The sequence below is a fragment of the Sphaeramia orbicularis genome, chromosome 5 (assembly GCF_902148855.1).
Source record: "Sphaeramia orbicularis chromosome 5, fSphaOr1.1, whole genome shotgun sequence".
Lineage (NCBI taxonomy): Eukaryota > Metazoa > Chordata > Actinopteri > Kurtiformes > Apogonidae > Sphaeramia > Sphaeramia orbicularis.
Window position 1 is genome coordinate 61,332,783 of NC_043961.1, and position 25,147 is coordinate 61,357,929.

Below are 25,147 nucleotides of genomic sequence, written 5' to 3' on the forward strand. Positions count from 1 at the left end.
AATACACAAACCATTTAATAACAGGCAGAATATTGTTAAAATTCCACAGACTTCTCTTGTGGAATTTCAGGTTATTCACATTTTTTTGTAAAAGGTTAGTTTGTAAATGTAAACATTTTTGTGTAATTTTACTTTTTTTTCACACTGCAACAAAGAGACAAATTTACAGTTTTCATTATTTATAGGTTATTATGATAGTATTTTACTGGTTTGACCCACTTGAGATTGAATTGACCTAAAATGATTTTTACACCATTGATCATTAATATTTTCAGTGTAATTTTTGTTTTTCACAAACCCATCCCACGGGCCTGATTGGACCCTTTGGCGTGCTGGATTGGGCCCTCGGGCTGCATGTTTGACACCTGTGGCCTAGGACCTCAGAGGGACCGCCTAGGACTTGAGAGGGACCACCTAGGACCTCAGAGGGACCGCCTAGGACCTCAGAGGGACCACATAGGCCACAGGTATCAAACATGTGTTCCGGGGGCCAAATCCAGCCCGCCAAAGGGTCCAATTAGGCCCATAGGATGGATTTGTGAAATACAAAAATTACACTGAAAAAATTAACAAAGATGTCAAAATCCTTTTAATTCAGATTCCACATACAGACCAATTAGATGTCAAGAAGGTCAGACCAGTAAAATACTATCATATTAAACCTATAAATAATGAAAACAACTCATTTTATCTTTGTTTCAGTGTATAAAAGTAAAATTATATGAAAATGTTTATATTAAAAAACTGTTATTTTACAAAAAATGTGAAAAACCTGAAATGTCTTCAGATAAGTAAATGCAATTTTACCAATACTCTGCCTGTTATTAAATGTTTTGTGCATTTATAATTGTAATGTAAGTTTTAATGCACATGTGTAAATAATAAACTGATAAACTGAGGCAGAATATTGTTAAAATTGCACTTGTTTTTCTTAAGACGTTTCCAGTTTTTCATGTTATTCAGATTTTGGTAGATGTAAACATTATCATCATATAATTTTACTTTTTTCACTGTTATTATTTTACTGGTTCGACCCACTGCAGATCAAACTGGGCTGAATGTGGAACTGAACAAACATGAGTTTGACAGAACTGCTGTTGTGTTTTTGTCCTGGTGTCCCCACAGGGGTCCGTAGTGTCCCAGTACTTCACCGTCACTGGAAAATGTTCAAATGCACTGAAAGACCGTCAGTATGACAGAGCCTTAGAGATGAAGCAGAATACAGTGACATCAGTCCATGGTCTGTGACACACTGAAGCTCATGAAGGCCTTTGGGTCAGCTCAAACCAACTCACACCTCCAGACTGTTTTCAACAGCTGATTTTCATTCACACAAATAAAATTACATGACTTGTCGTGGTACAAATCTTTGATTCTGTGGCATGTCCTTTACACTGAAAATACATTCAAATAACTATTAATTAAAACTTGAAGTTAAAGTCTGTTAACATAATATTAATTAAAATGTGTAAATGCTGTTTATGCACTCACACTGGTACTGGCACTGGATGGGAATAAAGGCACATTTTAGGCCCTTTTCCACCAAAAGCCCAGGAACTTATTTACCAGGAACTTATTTGGGGTAAAAGTTCCTGGTAATTGCATTTCCATCGCACCCAAAGTTCAGGGTAATTTATTCAAATCAGGTTGATGATGTATGAGGAGCAGTACCAGAACCTGTTGTCCAGTTCATGTCCATTCACAAACTCAGCTCTAGTTCAATAAAATGACACAGAACTGTAAGTGCAGGGGTTGGGTTTAGCGTTTTACTGGTTGTTGAATCACTTAATCCATCTGAAATACATTTGAAATGAAGTTAACCATCATTACAGATCCTTAATTTGTATTTAAAAATGGTAGAACATGTATTTTCAACTTCTTGTTCCTTAAACTCAATCACATCTAACTTTAAATGTGATGGATGGTTCTGTTTCATTTCTGTGGTTTTACAGATATAGTCCAGGTTCAACCCTAAGTTCAGTCACATTTACTCAAATACCTGCATTTAATTTGACTGCATATTACTGATAAAAGTACTTATACTCATATTTTGATGCCTTGTAAATGAACAGACAGTATTAGGTTAGATTTTTTTTTTAATTAAAAATTGAAACAAAACAAAAGGTGCAAAAAAAAACAAGGTGCCTGTAGATTAAAAGGGAAATAAACATGTGTGAAAGGTTCAGGCTTCTGGACCAGGGTCTGGACCAGCTGGTCCAGGACCAGTGTGTGGACCAGCTAGTCCTGGATAGCTAGTCTGGAACTCCATGGTCCCGCTCCCTGTTTCGCTTTCCTACATGAAAAGTAATAAAAATGCTAAAATGAATAACAGAACACATGATAACAGATTCCTACTACTATGATGTGACATGTCAAATGTCTGAATCTGAAGACATTTGCTTTATGTCAGGGGTACCCACAGTAGGGTACCTGTACCCTCAGGGGTACCTGAAATGTTTTTGTAATAATCCATTAAATAAGTCATCATGCACTGAATATAAAATAAATAAATGGAATTAAAGCTGAAATATAAAACACAATAAATACATTCATATAATAGTTTTATTGTCAATCATCTTGTTGAAGCTTTGGAAACATTTGAACATTTATATTTTATGTGATTCAAAATGAGTTTGAGTAGATAAGGAAAGTGTCATCAGATAACTTTTGTTATGATTTTGGTGTTATATAAATAAAATTTGATTGATAAGGCATTATTGTTTTTTGATGAAAGGTTCATTTATTAATTAATGACCAATTTATTTATTTTTGTTATCAGTGAAAGAGGGCGCTTTTCAGTTTATGTTTTGCACAAACTTTACTTATAAAAATGTTATTTTTTTATATGTTACAGTTAAATATATGATGTTTGAAAATATAAACAGACACCTTTGAACTCATAAATCTGAAGCAAGAGTTGGGGGTATTCCACTGTAAAAAGTATATGTCAGGGGGTATTCCACTGTAAAAAGTATATGTCTGAACAGAGCAGAACACAGACTCCACATGTAATAGAGCACACACACCAGTAGGGGGCAGCAGCACCACAACAGTGGGCTGTTTGTTCCATTCAAACCACCTAAAGGTTCAGTGTGCAGGTTTAGTCTGTTTGTGTACAGTCTGCTATAGTCTGCTGTCGACTAGACACAGACGGACAGTAATATCAGATTTTTTTTTTCAGATTCACCACATCAGACGGCCGTGGACTTTGACAGAATGTCCCCTGACTGTTGCCATTACTGCTGTCGTATCCCAGAGCAGTTTTTCCAGTGTACTGTCTCCATGACAACAACCAGCAATGCACACAAACTCTTCATTTCAATAGGGCGCTCTCCAACACGTTTGTTCTTGTCGTCATTTGTGCAGACAGTCTGAGTAAATCACCTGCAAACTGTGGTTCAGCCCCACAGCCAAAATTCTACATTAGCACATGCAAATTAGGACCGTAGTAAATCAGGCCCATAATGTATGTATTTAGGTTTATATATATATATCTTTCTAAATCTCATAAAAAAGGATCTAAAAGAAGAACTGAGACACAGTCACAAAACAAAGCAGATTCTGTGTTCCAGTCCAGTGTGTGCTGGTGGTTCAGGGTTAACCAGTTCAGCAAGATGAAGGATTAAGGAAGTGGACCCAGGGGTCACGGGGTCAACCATGTGACCTGGTAGGTCTAGACATGTCCATATGTGCATGTGTGTGCACTGATGTTTACATGTATGAGAGTGAAGAGAGCACAGGGTGCACAGTAGAGAGAGAGAGAGAGAGAGAGAGAGAGAGAGAGAGATCTATAATAGATAGATCGATCTGCTGGTACCGGTCCAGGTTTCCATCTCTATGCACAACATTCATAAATTCCTTGTAGAACCAGTGTTTGGAGTTCTGCTGAGCCAGGCACTCCAGGGCTGTGTGCACTAATCCCATCAGTAACAGGAAAATGTTCTGTCACATCAGTCAGCCTCTGCACACAAACACACCCCATTACATAATGTCATTTCTATAATATTTTAATCCATGTGTACACGGCCCCTCCCTCTGTGACGACGTGTGTGTGTGGGGGGGGGCTGTGTTGAAACGGGTCAAGGGTTGATTCCCACAGTTCAGTCTGCTTCAAGGACCCGCCCACTCCTTTAACACTCAACACTTTCTGGATTGTTTTTAATATTGGATTCTTTCTCGCCGTTATTGAACATTTAGATCCCAGATCAGATCTTTTCCTACAGAATTACATGTCAGGTTTGATTCTGGTCCACAGGACAGTTCGTATTCCCACACCCAGACCTGTGTGCAGTTCTGCCCATGTGTGCGTGGGTTCTCTGACTTCCTCTCACCATCCAAAGACGTACACTCAAAGGTTCAGTGGTCGAGCTAAAACTGCCCACAGCTGTGAACAAGGCTGTTAGAAAAGATCAGTTCTGCAATATATTGTGATATTTCATTTCACAATACTGTATCGATATTAAAAAGTACTGTATGGATATTTTTAGGTATTTATTCAAATGCAGATACAGCGGAGGTTCATTTTAGTTTTTTGGTTTTCTTTATTGTTTTTATCTCATTTCTTATAATTTAACACTGTTTTATTTGAATCATCCTAAAAGCACTTTTAACTGTTTGAGAAGCAGATGTTCGTTCCTTTGTTGGGATTGAACTCAAACACTGTTCTGATGTTAGTTGTGAACTAATAGAATCTGAACATTTGAACAGGATCTGAAACTGGAATGTCTGTAAAACAGAATTTCAGTTTGAACACAGTTTGAACATTTGTGATAGAACATTAGATCCTGTTGGGATCAAATAAAAATGTGTTTAGTATTTGTGCAGATTTCTGGTGGAATTCAATTCTTCCAGGAAAAAATCTTAAAAATATTTAAAAATCTTAAAAATACATCTGAATAAATAAATGTAAAATGAATAAATGATAATAAAAATAATTTTAAAAATCTTAAAAATCTTTAAAAAAATAAAAATAACAAAAATTAAAAATTGCCTTTTTAATAGAGTCATGATATACCGTGATATATTGTATCATGATTCTAGTATTATGATTTGTAGTGTATCACCAGATTCTTGCCGATACACAGCCCTAGCTGTGAATAGGGATGGGAATCAATAAGAATTTAACGATTCCAATTCCATTATCGATTTTGCTTATCCATCTGATTCCTTATTGATTCTCAATAAGTGAGGGAATAAAAGAGTCCAAACAGGTGTGTTTGCATTAACTGTCTTTTATATTTCCGTCTGCGCAGAAAATAGAACATATACAGTATGTACAAATAATAACAGAAGAGGCCGGATCTCGGAAAAGTATTGCGTTATCTCGCAAAAGTATCGCGAGATCTCGCAAAACTTGACCCGATTTTTTTTTTTTTCTCAATGTCCCTTACCGGGCTCCGTACTTTTCTGCGTTCGACCTTAATAATATACATTATATAGCCTAAATGTCCTCTGAAATTAACCTGTATTTGCAACATAGTATAGCAAACTATTACATGATCAAAAATAAATAAATTTTAGCAAAAAAAAAAAAAAAAATGACTGGGGTCGCCAGAAATTTGTGATGTTAAAATGGGGTCAGGAGCCAAAAACGGTTGGAAGCACTGTGCTGTACACAGGAAGTGGCCTTGCCTTGCTTTACAGCGAGACAGTGGAGAAACCACGTGACACAGACATGTTACATGACAGTTCAGTTCACCATCTTGGTTCCCGGTAGTCTTTGGCTCTGCTCTACTGTCAGTATATGCACGGGTCTCCATCTTGAACGCTCTAAACGATCTTTGTATTACGTGACCGCCGTGCGGAATGTTCGGACATACGTGCGTCTACGTGCGGGTGGGGGGATGGGGAGGGCTCGGGGAGGACTCGGCCTCTGATTGGTCCGATGGGAAGGGCTCGGCCTGTGATTGGTCCGCAGACAGGCTGGTTCTCCTCAGTATATAATGTGAAGTGTGCAGCTCAGAGCGGTATCTGGTGCAACTGCGCAGCACATGTGCGGAAGGAGAGTGGACAAGTGGAATGAGTGAGTGACCCGGACCACAACCAGAACCAGAACCAGAGGACAGACGGAGGGAGGCCCGAGGCAGACCGAACAGGTTTATGTGTCTGTGAAGGAACCGGAGCAGCCGCAGACCCTGGAGCCCCGCACTGGTGAGTCCCCTCCGGGTGTCCGCAGGAGGATCTGCTGAACACTGAGGCCGGACCGGTGGGTCCCGGTGCAGGTCTGACCTCAGCTCGCACCGACTACCGGGGGGTGGGGGTGTGGACTCATGCCTTCCATATTCTGTCGGCACTAGGGCGTCTCAAAAATCACTTTTCTCTTCAGATCATGTTATTTAAACCAGTTAACCCTTTCATGCATGAGTTATGAGAACCTTAATCAAGACTTTTTTCCTGAGTGTTTTTTTTTCCTCTTTAGGCATGAAAAAAAAAACCCAACAAAACAGAGCGATTGGATTTTTTTATGAACCTATTTTTCATGAAGTTACAAAAATGTCCACTCAGCTGAACAGCATGGGTTAAAGACACATAAAACCCATCATCATAAAGTGATATACTGTGTGAAAACTATGAAATAAAAACATTTTTAATGCAGCTAATCTGATGTTTTCTCACATTTTGTCATATTCTAATACTAGCTATGGAGATAATGTGCAAAAAAAAAAAAAAACTTTCTGTTTGAGAAAATTAGCAGTTGATTTACATTCAGAAATGTTAGTGCAGATCAGGTTTATCAAGAACAGCAAAATTCCTTTAATGGTCTGAATGTCAGTGTAGATGATGCATGAGCGTCCACTGTGTTGGCTGATATCCTCTTGAGATCCAGGAAAGTGAAAATCTTTAGCTTTTTTACATTAAACAGTCATCTTGATTGGAAACTGCGTAATGCAACAGTTTTTTTTCAGATACATTTTTTAAATTATTTTCATTTTTTTATTTTTTAGTGGAATGTCCTTTGCAATGAACAGCATTTTTTTTTTAGTTAAAACTGTCAAACTTTAGTCCCCTACAGAGGACAAAAATGCATTGCTGGGTCTCAGGAGGACATGGAACTAAAACAACTAAACCCATGAATATACAAGAGAACAGCTGAAGAATATCTGTCCACTGGAGTGACCACTGTGCATGAAAGGCTTATTCATGGGTTTGGTTTGTTTCTTTATTTATTTCAAATATTGCAATAAAATCAAACACAAAAAATTATGTAAAAAAGAAAGTATACGGCAAAAATGTCCTTAGAGGTCTTATTTCTGTCTTTGTGCATAATAAATCAGTCTCAGTGAATCCAAAGGAACTTTGTGTTGGTAAATGACAGTTGTTCAAATGGACAGGATTTCAGTTCTGTTCAACATGTTGATGCTCATATGAACTATGTTTTCAGCTCAAAAATGAACCATTTCAGCACAATTAATGCTATATTTTCATGTCACAAATGGACAAGTTCTATTTGAACTGAACTGAGCTGAAAAACAAATCTTCTCTTCTTTTGGATTCCCCAGTTTTTCTTCCCAGATTCTCTCCTCCATATCACATGTTTTATTTGTACAGGTTCAATCTGGAGTATGGTGCTGATCCATCCTGCTTCTGTTCCACCAATACATACATGAAGAATGGCACACAGCACTGTTTACATCAACACTTTTACAATAAGAAGCATTTTTAGACAGAAAGAACAATTCTATATTGTTCTTTCCTCTTTAGTCTGATGCTAAACTATCCAATAAATAATAGTGCTCCTAGTTTTTGCACAGGGATCATTAGTGTAAACGCTGACATGGCTGCAGAGCATCAGTATGATGGGATCCACAACAACCATGTCACATCCGTCCACTGACACATTTAGTGTTTTTGTGTCAGCTGGGATTGTTTTAGATCCACAATACCAACATTTATGAAGAAGAGCACAATTAGCAATAGGAAGTCTATAAGTTTATTCCTAATAAAGTACTGGGACTGACCAGAGCATCATGGGTAATGTCACGTCCGTCCACCAGCAAAAGTTTTCACATCCACGTGCTATTCCAAATCCAATATTTATGAAAATAGAGCTTCCACTGTCAGAGAATATCAGTAGTCTGTGCACAAATGGATTAGCATTATTTACACACACTTCTATGACTGTAGGACAACTTCTTTTTTTTTGACAGAAATGGCCACTCATTTGACCCCCTAAGGAAATTTTAGCTGATATAAAAAAGAAAGTTAACCATTCGAAAAGGAGCGGGATGAAGTTTAATTTATAATGTCCCACCCCATTACTCCAGCCTTCACCTACCCTAAATTCCTATGTCAGATTTCCTAAGTAACTCAAAAATCCTACACATATCAGACTAAATTCTGACTATGCATAAAATCACAAAATTGCTGTACACATCAAAGATAGACTGTCCATTTTGCAGCAGCATTTCACATTAAAATAAACTCTGTCCTTTCCCTAACAGTAATGGTGCACATATCAAAACAAAAATAAACTCTGTCCATTTCATAACAAGGGTTAGCTTAACCATCAATCTGAAGTGGGTCAGACCGGTAAAATACTGTCATTATAACCTATAAATAATGGAAAAAAGCAATTTTTTTTCTCTTTGTTTCAGTGTAAACAAAGTAAAATTACACAAAATGTTTACATTTACAGACTAGCCTTTTATAAAAAATGTGAATAACCTGAACAAATAAGAACAGGCTGAAAAGTCTTAAGTATGTGGAATTTTACCAATAATGTATCTGTTTTTAAATGTTGTGTAGTTATAGATGTATAAATGATAAATTATGGTGCAATATTGTTAAAATTGCATTTATTTTTCTTCAGAATTTTTTGGTTGTTTGTATATTTTTATGTTATGTTCAAGTACAGTTCATAGATGTAAACATTTTCATTAAGGAATTTTACTTTTTTCACTCAAAAACATAGAGAAAACTTAGGAGTTGATATTATTTCTCAGTTTTTATCCTATTATTTTACTGGTCTGGCCCAGTTTGGATCATATTAGGCTGAATGTGGAACTGAACTAACATGAGTTTGACAGCCCTGCACTAGTGGAAAGCCCACCTTTAACACAGAAGTTCCTGCATGGACAGCAGCCTGACCTGGAGGATCTGTGGGACCCCAGTCCAGTCCTGGATCATATTTGACCTTCTAGGCATGGCTGGGGCATGGCTGGGGCATGGCTGGGGCATGGCTGGAAGCACCCCCAGAGCCACAGTACAGAGAAATGAGGGCTATTGTCTTGGAGCTATCTGTTGTTAACAATGCTGCAGAAAGTGGTGTTAAGGACATCCAATAGTATGCCAATGCATCCATGGATGGGCCCTTCATACTTTGCGGTGGGTTGGGGGTCGTGGTCAAACATTGACGGATTTTGCTGAAATTTTTGGCGGGGGGTTATTATCATGTTGGAGATTAACTGGTTTAAATGACACCGTGATCTGAAGAGAAAAGTGATTTTTGAGATGCTCTACTGCCAGCGTGTTGCTGCAAAACCAGATAAAAAAAATGCAGAAAATGTTCCCGAGGGCAGAGATGGAAGGATAATCTTTAGAAAGAAAAGGCTTTTCTTTTTCACAAGTACACGGACAGGAGTCCAAGTACTGACTACTCAGAGCTTTTAAGACAGTGTTTTTCAACCTTGGGGTCGGGATCCCATGTGGGGTCGCCTGGAATTTAAATGGGGTCGCCTGAAATTTCTAGTAATTGATAAAAATAAATTTAAAAAACTTTCTAATAAAAATATATGGTGAGTTGAGAGAGACAATTCCAATACATGAAAGACAAACTGTGAAGCTGAAACTGCAGCACTGTGGTTCTGTTTCTGTGTCAAATGTTCACTGTGGTCAGTTTCAGATGCTGCAGCTCTTTCATAATTCATAGTTTGAGTTCTTGTTTTTTTTCAGAATTAATTGTCAGCCTTGTAAATCTAAGCTGGACTGAAAATCCAATTCTCCCTTTGTCTACACCCGGCTTTTCTTCCTCCGTCCATTATAATATATATTATATAGACTAAATGTCGTCTAACATTAACATTTATTTGCAACATAGTATAGCAAACTATTACATGATCAAAAACAAGTTTTAGCAAAAAAAAAAAAGTCTCCATTTTGAATGTCTGGGGTCAGCAGAAATTTGTGATGTTAAAATGGGGTCAGGAGCCAAAAAAGGTTGGAAACCACTGCTTTAAGGACTAATAAGTACGAACCACATCCTTTCAACTTCTCCACTGTCGGTCAGCTGATGGTTGACTGCAGTTCAGTTACTGGGAAACTCCACACATTTGGGTTTTGACCATTTCTTTCAACTATTTAATCCAATCTAATAATGCACTGGTGTGTGTCCATGGCCTTTACTGCTGTAAATACTGGAAGTTCAGTGTTAGTACTGTGTGTATCGGTTTAGAACTCAGTATTTATAGGCTCTGTTGTAACTGAGTAAATGTCTTCTATCCTAGTATTTGCAGTTTTACATGAACACAGACCGTATTCATGTTTTTATTAGATCGGATTATTTTAGTGTTATTTTCTGTGTATTATTCCTGACAGAGCTGCTGTTCTGCACTCGACAAACTGATCAGATGTTTGTGCAGCAGAAGAACACTTGCAGATGGGTTTGAGTGGACGACTGACGTGGTTTAAAAGAACAGATCGTCTCTAGTGTCAGTGTTTGGTTTAGGGTTCGTTTGAAGCTTGGACCGCTTTGAGAAGCTCCTCCCATTAAACTCCTTCTATTTTTCTGTTCTTCCATTCCTCTGTTCTTCTCTTCTTCTGTTTTCTCTCCCCCCCCCCCCCCCCCCCCCGGCTGCTCATCTACTCTACTTCCCTCATACAGAAGCTCATTTCCATAGCTTTACATTTGTAAATAGAGGAAGAACAACCACTCCCAGCCCATTGTTTAGTTCTTTAACAGACTTGGAAGAGACCTGAGGTGGAACAGAAGCCACACTTGGATTTGTGGGATGGGGTTAGCTAGGGGTGTGTGATATGACCATATTAGATCATCAAGGATTAGAACATATCGATGACCCAACAAAGCAGAGAGATCGTGGAATCATAGAATCGGGGGGGGGGGGGGGGGGGGGATACGGGGGTGTGTTCCAGTCCACTGTGAACCCTCAAACGTCTGCACAGTAGGCCTGAAGTGAGTCGTCCACATACAGGTCCATCATGTTCTGCTGTTAGAATAACGTATGTCAACACTAGGAACCTGTTCAGTCAGCTGAAGAGACGGAATCCAAGAGAGTCCAATTGAACTAGACCAACCAGACCCTAACCCTAACCCAGCTAACCCTAACCTTAGCCCTGCGCTGGTGTCCAGTCTGCAGATAATTCCAATCCCATTGTCCGTCTGTGTGTGCAGATGGTCCGGCAGCAGTGGATCAGCTGATGACTCAGGTGGAGCACACAGGTGTTACTGTCTTAAAGGGACAGAGTCTGTGGATGTCCACTGGACATTTCCAGTGTATTCTAAATAATTAAATTAATAAATTCCAATTATCATGATAACTATGTTTGATTACCACACTTTTCCAGAGAAAACGCCTATGTAAAGATCTGCTTTTAGGTCAAATATTTGAGTATAGTTTTAATTTATTACAATTTTAATTTTCTATACCTAATATTTGGAACCAATATTCCCTTTTAAAGTCTTTGAAAAGGTTCATTAAGCATCTGTGTGTTATTTATGCAATAAATTATATACATTTTTCAAATCGGATTTTATATTTTTTGTGTGTTTTCTGTCCTTTTGTGTTTTTATAGTAGGTTAAAGTGAAAAAATAATAGACAGATGATATAGATGAAGTTGTGCTGAAAAAACAGATCCCAAACATGGGTATAGTAAACATTTGTTTATATAGTATATAAAGGCAAAATCAAAAGGACTGAAAAACGGACAAAATAGGCTCAGACCACTAAGGGTTAATATTGGAATGTTTCTGACACAGAAGGGACACTGTGACTATTATTTTATTTGTTTATTTTTTAAAATACAACTTGGTTAAATTCTTTCAGTGTGTGTATCAGTACTTTTTGAACATTTTGAGCACAATTTCAACAATACTGTGATAATAATGATAATGGTGATAATTTTGGTCACAATAACTGATATGAAATTTTCATATTGTTACATCCCTATAACAGACACACACACACCACCCCCACCCCCACCTGTACGCTTATACACTTTTTAGATTGTCTTCTCGGTGTGCTCTGCCTCTTCTCTGACTCCAGCTGATGTCAGATGTCTTTTGTTTGCAGTTGTCCAAACAAAAGCTGCATGTGCTAAATATCCGGTGTGTTATGACACACTGGTAATAACCTTATAAAAAATGAACCACAGGCTCCTGCTACTGTATCGAAGAGGGATTTTAGGTTGTACTGTCTTTACTCGGTAATCTACTGATGATTTTGACCGTTAATCTCTGTGATTATTTTGTTTACTGAATAATATACTTTGTGTCTTGTGGAGGTCATGAAAAACCACACTAATGAGCCTTTATTTAGTCTGCTGCTAATCCTATGTGGACCAGATTTGAGTTTATCTCCTTTTTAACTCCAAGAACCCTGATTGTGTGACTGCATTAAAGCACTGTGCTGCTTCAACAGAAATGTCACAAAGAGAAATGATGTGGAGAGAAAATCTGTTTATTTTCATTAATTAATTTTATTTATTTATTTATTTTACCCTTATTTAACCAGGAAAACCTCATTGAGATTAAAAATCTCTTTTTCAAGAGTGTCCTGGCCCAGACGGGCAGCAGTTCATTCAATAGTTACAGACAGACTTTCATACAGAAAACGAATACATAAAAAACACACACAGTCAAACCTTCCAAAGTCAACTTTGCAAAAAGTGTCCATGAGATGAAGACAAAGTGCATCAGGTAAAACATCTGCAGTCTGATGTCACCCTCTGTAAGTCATACAACATCCTCTTAAAAGTGTCCAACCAAACCAGATCCTTCAGTTTCAGGTCTTTTTGTAGTTCGTTCCAGGTGAATGGAGCTGTAAACCTGAAGGCCTTTTCCTCTGTTCAGTTCTAACTTCAGGAACAGAGAACAAGAAAAGATTCTGAGAACGAAGATTAGAAGTGTCTGTGGTTCTCCAGCTGATGTAGGTCAGAAGGTAGGATGGAGCAGACCTAGAACAGACTTATACATTAAAATACACCAGTGACCCAGTCTGTGAGCCAACAAAGAAGACCATCCAACACCAGCATAACGCAGACAACGATGAGTTATGATGATGATCGTTGTCCAGTGGTTGTTGCATTAATACCGTAGTAATAAAACCACAGCCGATAGAAAGTAAGTATGGTAGTCGACAGGTGCAAACACGCGTCATATATACAGAAACGACTGGCATATTAAAAGAACACGCTGCATATAATTAAAGCTGCGGGAGACTTTCGTGACCAGTGTTTCCTCAGATCTGTCCGTCCTCAGTCACATCCTCAGTTTCATGAATGTGTTGGTCTGTCTGTCATTCCTCAGCTGAATCTCTTCCTCATACTGAACAGTTTCTTAGTTCCATTCACCACAAACAAACCATGTGTTTACAAACAGAGCCAGGAGGAAACTCGGGCATCTTCGGAATTTTGTCGCAATGTGCATTGTGGGAAATACTGGTTCGCGCTGCTGTCTGACAGCAGCAGCTGAAACAGACATGAAGCGGAAACGGCAGGAGCTCCCTTCCCTCTATGCATATTCAGCCGTTTCTGCATCGTGTTTTTTTCATCCATGGCGGCGTGAGCCTCCGTTTCCCACAATGCACGTTGTGACAAAATTCCTCTGATGCCCAGTTTCCTCCTGGCTCTGTCTGTAAACACATGGTTTGTTTGTGGTGAATGGAACTAAGAAACTGTTCAGTATGAGGAAGAGATTCAGCTGAGGAATGACAGACAGACTGAACTCCAACACTGGTGTAGAGTAAAGGGTTAACTCCAACACTGGTGTAGAGTAAAGGGTTAACTCCAACACTGGTGTAGAGTAAAGGGTTAACTCCAACACTGGTGTAGAGTAAAGGGTTAACTCCAACACTGGTGTAGAGTAAAGGGTTAACTCTAACACTGGTGTAGAGTAAAGGGTTAACTCTAACACTGGTGTAAGTAAAGGGTTAACTCTAACACTGGTGTAGCAGTAAGGGTTAACTCTAACACTGGTGTAGAGTAAAGGGTTAACTCTAACACTGGTGTAGAGTAAAGGGTTAACTCCAACACTGGTGTAGAGTAAAGGGTTAACTCCAACACTGGTGTAGAGTAAAGGGTTAACTCCAACACTGGTGTAGAGTAAAGGGTTAACTCTAACACTGGTGTAGAGTAAAGGGTTAACTCTAACACTGGTGTAGAGTAAAGGGTTAACTCCAACACTGGTGTAGAGTAAAGGGTTAACTCCAACACTGGTGTAGAGTAAAGGGTTAACTCCAACACTGGTGTAGAGTAAAGGGTTAACTCCAACACTGGTGTAGAGTAAAGGGTTAACTCTAACACTGGTGTAGAGTAAAGGGTTAACTCCAACACTGGTGTAGAGTAAAGGGTTAACTCCAACACTGGTGTAGAGTAAAGGGTTAACTCCAACACTGGTGTAGAGTAAAGGGTTAACTCTACTGTAACACTGGCTGTGCGGCTGGCGCTCTGCCTGCTCTTACTCTGCTCTTATGTAACCTCCTCCTCATCTTTTTCGTAACTCGTTCTTCCGCTGTTCTTCCCTTTTTCTTCTTTTTCTTCTCTTTTTTTACCTTTCCTTGGTGCCTCTGTGTTGAACTTTAGGTTTGACTTCCTCTTTCTCCCAGAATCCTCCTCTGCCCTCATTTAACCCAGCGGTGTCAGGATGACTCAGCAGTTCATCTGGTTGGAGCATGTGTTAATGGGAGTGATATTAGCTCAGTGCGTCACACAGATAGACTACACTACCCAGAATGCCCTTTGACAACCTCTGACAATAAGACTACTGGTTGAATTATGACTTTTTTTCTGGGTCTGGGTGGTCCTGGGTAAACTGGGTCTGGGTTAAGGTGGTCCTGGGTAAACTGGGTCTGAGTTAAGGTGGTCCTGGGTAATCTGGGTCTGGGCGGTCCTGGGTAAACTGGGTCTGGGTTAAGGTGGTCCTGGGTAAACTGGGTCTGGGCTAAGGTGGTCCTGGGTAAACTGGGTCTGAGTTAAGGTGGTCCTGGGTAAACTGGGTCAAGGTTAAGGTGGTCCTGGGTAAACTGGGTCAGGGTTAAGGTGGTCCTGGGTAAACTGGGTCAGGGTTAAGGTGGTCCTGGGTAATCTGGGTCTGGGCGGTCCTGGGTAAACTGGGTCTGGGTTAAGGTGGACCTGGGTAAACTGGGTCTGGGCTAAGGTGGTCCTGGGTAAACTGGGTCTGAGTTAAGGTGGTCCTGGGTAAACTGGGTCAAGGTTAAGGTGGTCCTGGGTAAACTGGGTCTGGGTTAAGGTGGTCCTGGGTAATCTGGGTCTGGGCGGTCCTGGGTAAACCTGGTCTGGGTTAAGGTGGTCCTGGGTAAACTGGGTCAGGGTTAAGGTGGTCCGGGGTAATCTGGGTCTGGGTTAAAGTGGTCCTGGGTAAACCTGGTCTGGGTTAAGGCTGGTTTATTCTTACCGTGTCAGTGAGCTCTGCGTGGCTTCACGCGGTCAGTTGACGTCATTTTCACAGCCACGCCCCTTCGTGCGGCTCATCTCAAGCTGAAACTTTCGGCGTCGCGCACCTCAGAAAATTTGTAAGAGCTGCACAGACAACATGGCCGACGTTCAGGAGCTCCTGGTGGTAGAAGTACAGAAGTACAGGCACTGGGATGAGTGGGACCACCAGGACCACCACCACAGCCGAGTGGGAACGATTCATACAGTCGACAAAGAGGTGGAATGGGCAAAAAAAACTGGAAAAACATTCAGGACAGATATGTGAAGGTAAAAAAAGACCACCAAAGGAAGAAGAGGAGACCCAGGGGGGAGGGGCCAAACGTCCCACGGATTCTGACAGAGTTGAGCTGGATCTGGAATTTTATTAAACAGGGAAACACACACATGTCCCTCTGGAGGAGGGAAGTTTATTGATAACTATGTGAAAACAGAAAACCATCCATCCATCCATTATCTTCTGCTTTATCCGGGGCCGGGTGGCGGGGGCAACAGTCTAAGCAGGGACGTCCAGACTTCCTTCTCTCTAGACTCCTCCTCCAGCTCTTCCGGGGGGACCCCGAGGCGTTCCCAGGCCAGACCAGAGACATAGTCTCTCCAACGTGTCCTGGGTCTTTCCTGAGGTCTCCTCCCGGTGGGACATGCCCGGAACACCTCCCCAGGGAGGCGTCCAGGAGGCATCCGAAACAGATGCCCGAGCCACCTCAGCTGGTTCCTCTGGATGTGGAGGAGCAGCGGCTCTACTCCGAGCTCCTCCCTGGTGACTGAGCTCCTCCCCCTATCCCTAAGGGTGCGCCCAGCCACCCTGCGGAGGAAACTCATTTCAACCACTTGTATCCGGGATCTTGTCCTTTCAGTCCTGACCCAAAGCTCATGACCATAGGTGAGGGTAGGAATGTAGACTGACCGGTAAATCAGCTCCTTCTTCACCACAACCGACCGGTACAGCGACTGCATCACTGCAGACGCTGCACCGATCCGTCTGTCAATCTCACGCTCCATCCTTCCCTCACTCGTGAACAAGACCCCGAGATACTTGAACTCCTCCACTTGGGACAGAAAACCAACTGATGAATTTTCTTCTTCTGTAGTTTTTTTACTGTGATAGACGTGTGTTTGTGGCACACTGCCCCCTGCAGTTTGGGAATAGACGCCACACAGAGTCGCTGGAGTATAAAAACACCACACGTAGTCTCGTGCCGACTCCCCACATGTATTTTCCATACGTGACGCAAACATAAACCAGCCTTTATGGTGGTCCTGGGTGAACTGGGTCAGGGTGGTTGTGGGTACACCTTGGTCTGGATCTTTAATCCTTTCTGTCCTTCATGTCCTTCCAGGTGTGTGTGTGTGTGTGTGTGTGTGTGTGTGTGTGTGTCAGTCAGTAGCTCCATGAGTGGGTGGGGCTGTGTCCTCCAGGTCATGTTACTAAGTTAATCTATGAAGTCACTGTGTGTGTGTGTGTGTGTGTGTGCGTGTGCGTGCGTGTGTGTGTGTGTGAGAGACTCACCATTGTGACCAGTGCTAATCATAAACTCTGTCACGTTTGCTCCACTTTCCCTGTTTGAGTTGAGTGATATGGACCTGTTTTATAGAATAGTTTGTGTTTATTGTTGTTTGTTGTCTGTCATACTGTTGGCTGTGGAACAAACTACCCCTCATCGATAATAAAGTTTACCTTGACCTTAATGATAATGATGTTGATGTTTTTCTTTCCACAGTCAAAATGGACGTTCAGGATAAGGACATATTCTCAGGGGACATCCTGCCTGTTGTCATTATTGGTAAGAATTGTCTATTATTCTTTTTGGATCTTGTGGACTGGATGGAGGTTAGGGTTAGGGTTAGACCACTGTACTGCTGGGTTAGGGGGTTAGGGTTAGGGCAGTGATTTTCAACCTTGGGGTTGGGACTCCATGTGGGGTCACCTGAAATTCAAATGGGGTCGCCTGAAATTTGTAGTAATTGATAAAAAATTAAAACTTACGAATAAAAATATACATTATATAGACTAAATGTTGCCTAAAATTAACGTTTATTTGCAACATATTATACAAACTATCACATGATCAAAAACAAATTAATTTTGGCAAATAAAATGTCTCTGTTTTGAGTGTCTGGGGTCGCCTGAAATTTCTAATAAATTATTAAAAAACTGAAAACTTACTAATAAAAATGTATGTTATATAGTTTAAATGTTGTCTAAATTTAACATTTATTTGCAACATATTATAGCAAACTATTACATGATCAAAAACAAATTAATTTTAGCCAAAAAAAAAGTCTCTATTTTGAATGAATTGGGTCACCAGAAATTTGTGATGTTAAAGTGGGGTCAGGAGTAAAAAAAAAAGGCTGGGGACCACTGGGTCAGGGTTAGACCACTGCACTGCTGGGTTAGGGTTAGGATTCTTCAGATTTGCAGATCATAGTCCATGTCTGCTTTTGTATTTGACTGACACCGTTGGTAAAGTCAGTTCACAGATTACATGTGATAAAACCGTGTTGCTGCTGAGGCATGACTCAGCGTTTCAGAGGACACACATTCCATATGAGCCAGTCCAACATGACAGAGACAGAGCCGCAGCCTTTGGCTCAAATAACTCAGATTTTATCAAGTCATGATGACTGACAACAACAAACTGACATGACACAACACACCTTTAATCTGCAGCCAAATTCACCTGTCAGGAATATTTGAAGGGGCACCACTTCACACCCTTTGGTTGAATCTGTCTGTAAAGTTCACATTTTAAATTCCCAAATTTAAATAAAGCACAAAAGAAAATATGTTTGATACATACTGTTTACATTTATGAAACAAACATTTGTTTAGACCGTTACAAATCTGAATTCTTCCAAATGAAATGTTCGTGAAAAAGGCGGGGGGGGGGCGTCATCTCAGCCCCCAGAGAACATCCAACCCTAACCCTAACCCAGTGGTTTCCAACCTTTTTTGGCTCATGACCCCATTTTAATGTCACAAATTTCTGGTGACCCCATTCATTCAAAACAGAGACTTTTTTTTGGGCTAAAATTTATTTGTTTTGATCATGTAATAGTTTGTTATAATATGTTGCAAATAAATGTTAATTTTAGGCAACATTTAGACTATATAATGTACATTTTTATTAGTAAGTTTTCATTTTTTATCAATTACTAGAAATTTCAGGTGACCCCATGTGGGGTACCGACCCCAAGGTTGAAAAACACTGGCCTAACTCTAACCCAGCAGTGCAGTGGTCTAACCCTAACCCCTAACCCTCTGTAGGGGACAAGTGTCTCACAGCGTTACTGAAAAACAGCCAAAACAACAACGCTGTCCACTGCCAAGGACATCCCATAACTGCAAAGGACATCCCATAATACACATGTATCTGTAAAAATTGCTGCATTTGGCTGTTTCTTTTAAAGATACTTACCAGCGTGAAGAAAAGCCAGACCTTTTCCTGTCTGGGTGTCAGGAGGACAGGACTCATATGTTTTATTTTCAGAGGTTTTAGTTGTGTTGTTTGTTTTGTTCCAGATCGCTGCAGGTGGAGGCGTGTCCAAACCTGTGGTGTTATGTAATCAGTGCTGCAGCTGATTGGTTCCACCCACCTTAATGAAATGCACGTCTCATTTCTGTCACCTAGGCAACGGGCCGTCGGGGATCTGTCTGTCATACCTGTTGTCTGGTTACACCCCCTACCTGTCGCCTGACGCATCCCATCCCAACCCCCTCCTGCACAGCAAACTGCACGAGCAGCCGCACCTGTCACTGCTCGACCAGGTAACAGCAGGACCGTGGGCATGAGGAACCGCAACTGTGGGGCAACTAGTCACCCATCAGGCAACTAGTCAACCATTGGTCAACTTGTTATTGACAGATTGCTAGTGATGTTGTGCATGTTGTTTATTGGGGGAAAATGTTTATTTTATTGAGTATTTATTTGCTCTTGAATATTTATTTGTTTACTTTTTAGTAGTTATTTTAGTATTTGTTTGCTTTTTAGAGGTTTAGTAGTCCTGGTTTAGGGTTAGGGTTCTCCACCCTGTTAAGTATCCTTGTTGTGTTTGTGGACAGGACCTGGAGTACCTGTGTGAGGGTCTGGAGGGACGCTCGTCCAATCCCGTGGCCGTGCTCTTTGATTCGCTGCTGCTTCCCAACAGTGACTTCGGCTTGGACTACAGCTCTCCGTTGGCATGGCAATATGAGCCGGCGCGTGCGGTCCCTCACCTGGTGCTTGGAAAGGGTCCACCAGGGGGCGCTTGGCACGTACGTCACTCAAATAATGACCGTTCACATCAGACCCATCATGCACCAGTGACCCTGTCCTGGCATCAGCTCTACAGACAGATTTGTCTGACAGACCTTCTGTCTGAATAATGATCTGTGCTTTCCTTTTGTTGACGCCGTCCACTCCACCTGTATTCATGGAGCTCCTTTCATCCATATGTCTAATGTTCTCAGACGGACAACACTGGATTCAGTGTCAGTCCAATCCCTTCACATACAGAAGATCCAAATGTTCATTTTCATAGTGGTGTACATGCGCTGGTTCTACTCACATGTCCTCTTATTAAATGAACTGAACCACAGAGTTCAGACTTCCACATGACTGAAGGGCTTGTGTTTGTGTTTGTTTTCAGGCCATGGAGGGTTCCATGCTGACTCTGAGCCTGGCCAACTGGATGGAACTACCAGGACTGAAACTGAAGGACTGGATGAGAGACAAACGCAGGTACAACTGGAAAAAAACACACCAAAAAAAACTGATTCAGCTCAAATGTTTTTACCTAAATGAGTTCCATTATTCTGTTATTTCAAATCTGAAGATTAACTAACAACCAGAAAAAATGCTGCAGAAAACAGTTTTAACTAGTTCAAGATGAAAAAAGCCCCAGGCTGTCTGACAAAATAAACCAAAATGGGATTGTTCTCGCTGTTACTGAGCGTCACTGTGTTTTTGAATTTCTGTCATTTTTTTTTTTCAGTTCATGTTGTTGGCGAACACCCCAATGAAATGTTCCTGTACTAGTACACTCAAAAAAAGATGGGTTACATTAGGACTTCTGGAGGAGACCCCACTCTGTTACAGTGAGGGCTAGTGTTGGCCCTAACGCACCATGGGTTATGCCGCGTTTCCACTACGTGGAACCGGCTCGGCTCAACTCGGTATTCCTGCAGACCGTTTCCATTACAGGATACTACTGACTTTACAGTACCTGGATGTCATAGCGATGCGGCGCATTATTTCCGTGTCGTCTGTTCAGAGTTGCTGAAAACCCACTCGTTGCGTGTTGTCTCGTCTGAATTTTTACGTCGTCCACCAAAGACTGAATCTCCTGGACCGACCATGGTGTAGTTTGGGCTGTTATCAAATGAATTAATGTACCGACAGATTTACTGTCCACTTCCACATCTGTGTTTTGTAAAACGGCGGGTGATGGAGAAAACTGTCTGACCAGTCAGTGGTCTGCAGTGTTTGTCATGTTTTAGTATCTGGTGCCCAGTCCTGGAACCTCAGCGGAGGTGAGACCAAAAAACTAGTACCAGGTACCAGATTCCAGGTCCTTTTTCGTAATGGAAACGCAAAAAGGCCGAGTCAAGCCGATACCACGGAGTGGAAACGGGGCATTAGAGATTGCCCATGGTGCGTTAGGGCTAACCCTAACCCGTGGTGGGTTAGGGTGGAACCTACAGCACTTAATTTGCATAAAATGAAAAATCCATGTAAATGCTCTGTTTTCTTTTCTGAATCCTGTTTTCTACTCGTTTACAGCGTTCTGGTTTTCAGAAACAGAAAACAGTTGCATTCTGTTTTGTAAATGGAATTGTTTGGTACATGTATAGTTCATTCATTGTTTCTTCATTCTTTGTTTTGGTCGTGTTGCAGAAATGTTCGGAATGACCGTGCCACCCCTGCAGAGATTGCCTCTTACTACCAGCACTACGTTTCCCAGATGGCCCTGGAGCAGAACTTTGCCTGTGGAATCACTGTTACCTCGGTAACCAGGCAACCCGGCAACCAGGAGGGGTCACCGCCCTGCTGGAGAGTGATGGGACTGCAGCGCAGGGAGGGGGAGGAGCTGGGAGGTAAACGCACACCCTCCTCATGTGTTTAAAGGCCATAGAACTATAGCTGTATACTGACCATGTCGTCCTGTCTGCCCCTGGCGCTGCTGGCAGAAGGTTCCAGAGTGCTGGAGGAGGTGCCCTTCTCGCTGCTGGCCCACAACGTGGTTCTGGCCACGGGAACCCACGACATCCCGGCTCAGCTGGGGGTGGAGGGGGAGGCGCTGCCCTTCGTCTGCCACTCCTTCTGGGAGCTGGAGGCTGCCATCGCGCGCGGTGAGCTGGACCAATCCTCAGACCCCGTGGTGGTCGTGGGGGCGGGGCTGACGGCGGCTGACGCCGTGCTGGCCGCGCACCACCTCAACACCCCCGTTTACCATGTGTTCAGGAGGTCCGTCACTGACCCCGGCCTCATCTTCAACCAGCTGCCCAAGCTGCTCTACCCCGAGTACCACAAGGTGAGAGCGGCCACATCTGAACATGTACACCTGACGGACACACACACACACACACACACACACACACACACACACACACACACACACAAACACAGGTCACTAGGCTTTTTATAATATAGATGTCTGTCCTCTGTGGCCCTCTAGTGGTACAGAGCAGGTACTGCTGTGTTTATGTCCTGTATGTGGACATAGTTCTGTCCCTGAAATAGAGTTGGATAACCATCATAGTGCCCCCCCCCCCCCCCCCCCCCAGTGGAAGAACCCTATGGATTTGCGCTTCTATCAGTATTATCAGTCATCCACATGGGGGCACTGTAGTAGAACATCAGTGTTTTGGACATAAATCATCAATCGGCTGATTTAGATCAAATATGGTTCCTATTGATGTTCTTCCACATGTCCATGTTCTACCATCCACAGTTCATGTGGTGGAGGTGGAGTTTAGGGTTCAGTGGGTTCATTCTTCTGACACTATCAGGTCCATGGAGCTCAGACTGAGTTCACATCCACTGTCTAACACTTCTGTCTTCATGTCGCTGCCTAGTTTTCATTAACTATAGTAACATAGTAATAGGGATGTAATGATATGAAAATTTCATATCACGGTTATTGTGACCAAAATTATCACAGTTATCATTATTATCGCGGTATTGTTGAAATTGTGCTCACAATGTTCAAAAAGTACTGATACACACACAGAAATAATTGAACCAAGTTGTATTTTGAAAAAAAACAACAAAACAAAAAAAACCAAATACAATAATAGTCACAATGTCTATTCTGTTGCAGAAACATTCAAGTATTAACCCTTAGTGGTCTGAGTCTATTTTGTCCATTTTTCAGTCCTTTTGATTTTGCCTTTATATACTATAGAAACAAATGTTTACTATGCCCATGTTTAGGATCTGTTTTTTCAGCACAACTTCATTTATACCATCTATTATTTTTTTCACTTTAACCTACTATATTGAAATAAAAGGCCAGAAAACACAAAAAATATATAAAATCCAATTTGAAAAATGTATATAATTTATTGCATAAATAACACACAGATACTTAATGAACCTTTTCAAAGACTTTAAAAGGGAATATTGGTTCCAAATATTAGCTATAGAAAATTAAAATTGTAATAAATTAAAACTATACTCCAATATTTGACATAAAAGCAGATCTTTACATAGGCATTTTCTCCAGAAAAGTGCAGTAATCAAACACAGTTATCATGAGAATTAGAATTTAAACGGTAATACTAACCGTCTGCAATTTTACCGAGGTTTATTGTTATACTGGTAATCGTTACATCCCTACATAGTAACAAGTAGAACTCAAATTAAGTCACAAGTTAAAAAAAAAAAAGAAAGACAGACAAGAGGAAAAAAAGCAGCAAAGGCTGTAAAATTAGAATTCATCATAAAATAGAATTCTGTGATAAATGTCAGTTTTTCAGACATGCTCAGACCATATTTCTGCTCTGGTTTCAAAGTCCTAAACAGCCTGTGTTTAGAAATGGAAGCCATATTTTTGACTTTTTCACCAACATAAGTCATGTTTTTAAAAGTTTGTGTCGTTGCCCTTTGACCTCCAGGTTCACCAGATGATGACCCAGCAGCAGCACCAGCCTGGACCTTCCCCTCCGACCCCCAACCACCACTCCACCTCTTCTTCATCCTCCCCCTCTTCCTCCTCCTCGTACCCCGGTTACCTCAGCTTCCCTCGTCACACCGTGGTGGCGTTCCGACCTGACAGGAAGTGCATCCTGGAGTCCGACTCGGGCCAGAGGACGGTGGTCCAGGTCTCTAAGGCTCTGGTTCTGATCGGCGCCCACCCAAACCTGTCCTTCCTGCCCCACAACGGACGTCCGCTGGGAATTTACCCCGACGAGCCCATCACGTGCCGGAGGAACCCCATCGACGTGGACCCGTTTACGAACAGGGTGGTGGCGGCGGACGGGCCCGGCATGTACGCCATGGGCCCCCTGGTGGGAGAGAACTTTGTCCGCTTCCTGAAGGGGGGGGCGCTGGCCATCGCTACGGACCTGGCCAAGAGGCGGAGGGAGGAGGAGGGGGCGCCTGCAGACAGAGTGATGGACAGATGGGTGGACAGACGGACAGAAACAGACTGTTGTGTTCTGGAGGGTTAAACTGCTGGAAGCCAACCAGAGGGACCTGGACTCATGTGGACTCAACTGGACTCAACTGGACTCATGTGGACTCAGCTGGACTCAAGTGGACTCAGGCAAAACTAGAGCTCATGTGTTGGGGGGGTGGGGGGGGGGGCTTTACAGCTAACGTACACCTGGTAGGAGACAGACAGATCCACCAGAAATGTCCGAGGGCTGTCCCCAAAGACTCGGATCCCAGCGGGTCCACATCCTGCAGAACCACAGAATCTATACAGAAGAGGAGTAGAGGGATCTGCAAATGTGCCAAGTTTAGTCCAGAAGCCGTTAATGAGCTTTGAAGTTCCAGTCGAGACATTGATCAGGTCCAAACTCATCCACAGTCTGAATGATGCCAGTGAAAACTGTTTCTGTAAACGCCGTCATGTTTTTAATTTTGCACTCGTCTGTGAGTCTAGTGCTCAGTTTGATTTGTAAAAATGGTTTTGATTTAGCTTTAAAGGTGCTAGAGGCTTTCGTGACCAGTTTTTCATCAAATCTGTCCATCCTCAGTTTCATTCGTCTGTTCGTCTGTCTGTCATTCCTCAGCTGAATCTCTTCCTCATACTGAACAGTTTCTTAGTTCCATCCACCTTCAAGTTCAACTTGACTTGCACTTGAACTTGAACTCCAGCCATTTAACCGTGTTTATTTCATCCATATAATACCATATGGTACCTCTATTTCCCACAATGAACGTCACGACAAAATTCTGAAGATGCCCGAGTTTCCTCCCGGGTTGGTTTGTAAACACATGGTTTGTTTCTGGCGGATGGCACTAAGAAATTCTTCACTGTAATGCAAGAGATTCAGGTGAGTAATGACAGACAGACGAACAGATTCATGAC

At 41.7% G+C, this 25,147-nt stretch overlaps 1 protein-coding gene across 3 annotated transcripts; it reads left to right on the top strand.

Annotated features, from left to right (window-relative positions):
* Positions 1-5,959: 5,959 nt before the first annotated feature.
* Positions 5,960-24,559, top strand: osgn1 (oxidative stress induced growth inhibitor 1). 3 transcript variants are annotated; one of them, XM_030135412.1, is made up of 8 exons: positions 5,960-6,150; positions 17,347-17,409; positions 19,261-19,397; positions 19,692-19,883; positions 20,258-20,349; positions 21,505-21,704; positions 21,798-22,141; positions 23,727-24,559. In XM_030135412.1, the coding sequence occupies exons 2-8, from the start codon at positions 17,352-17,354 to the stop codon at positions 24,279-24,281; spliced, it is 1,578 nt and encodes a 525-aa protein (XP_029991272.1). In that variant the 5' UTR covers positions 5,960-6,150; positions 17,347-17,351; the 3' UTR covers positions 24,282-24,559. The 3 variants fall into 3 exon arrangements, with proteins under 3 accessions (XP_029991272.1, XP_029991274.1, XP_029991273.1); XM_030135414.1 differs by having other exon boundaries at positions 21,801-22,141; XM_030135413.1 differs by lacking the exon at positions 5,960-6,150 and having other exon boundaries at positions 17,312-17,409.
* The last annotated feature ends 588 nt before the right edge of the window (positions 24,560-25,147 follow it).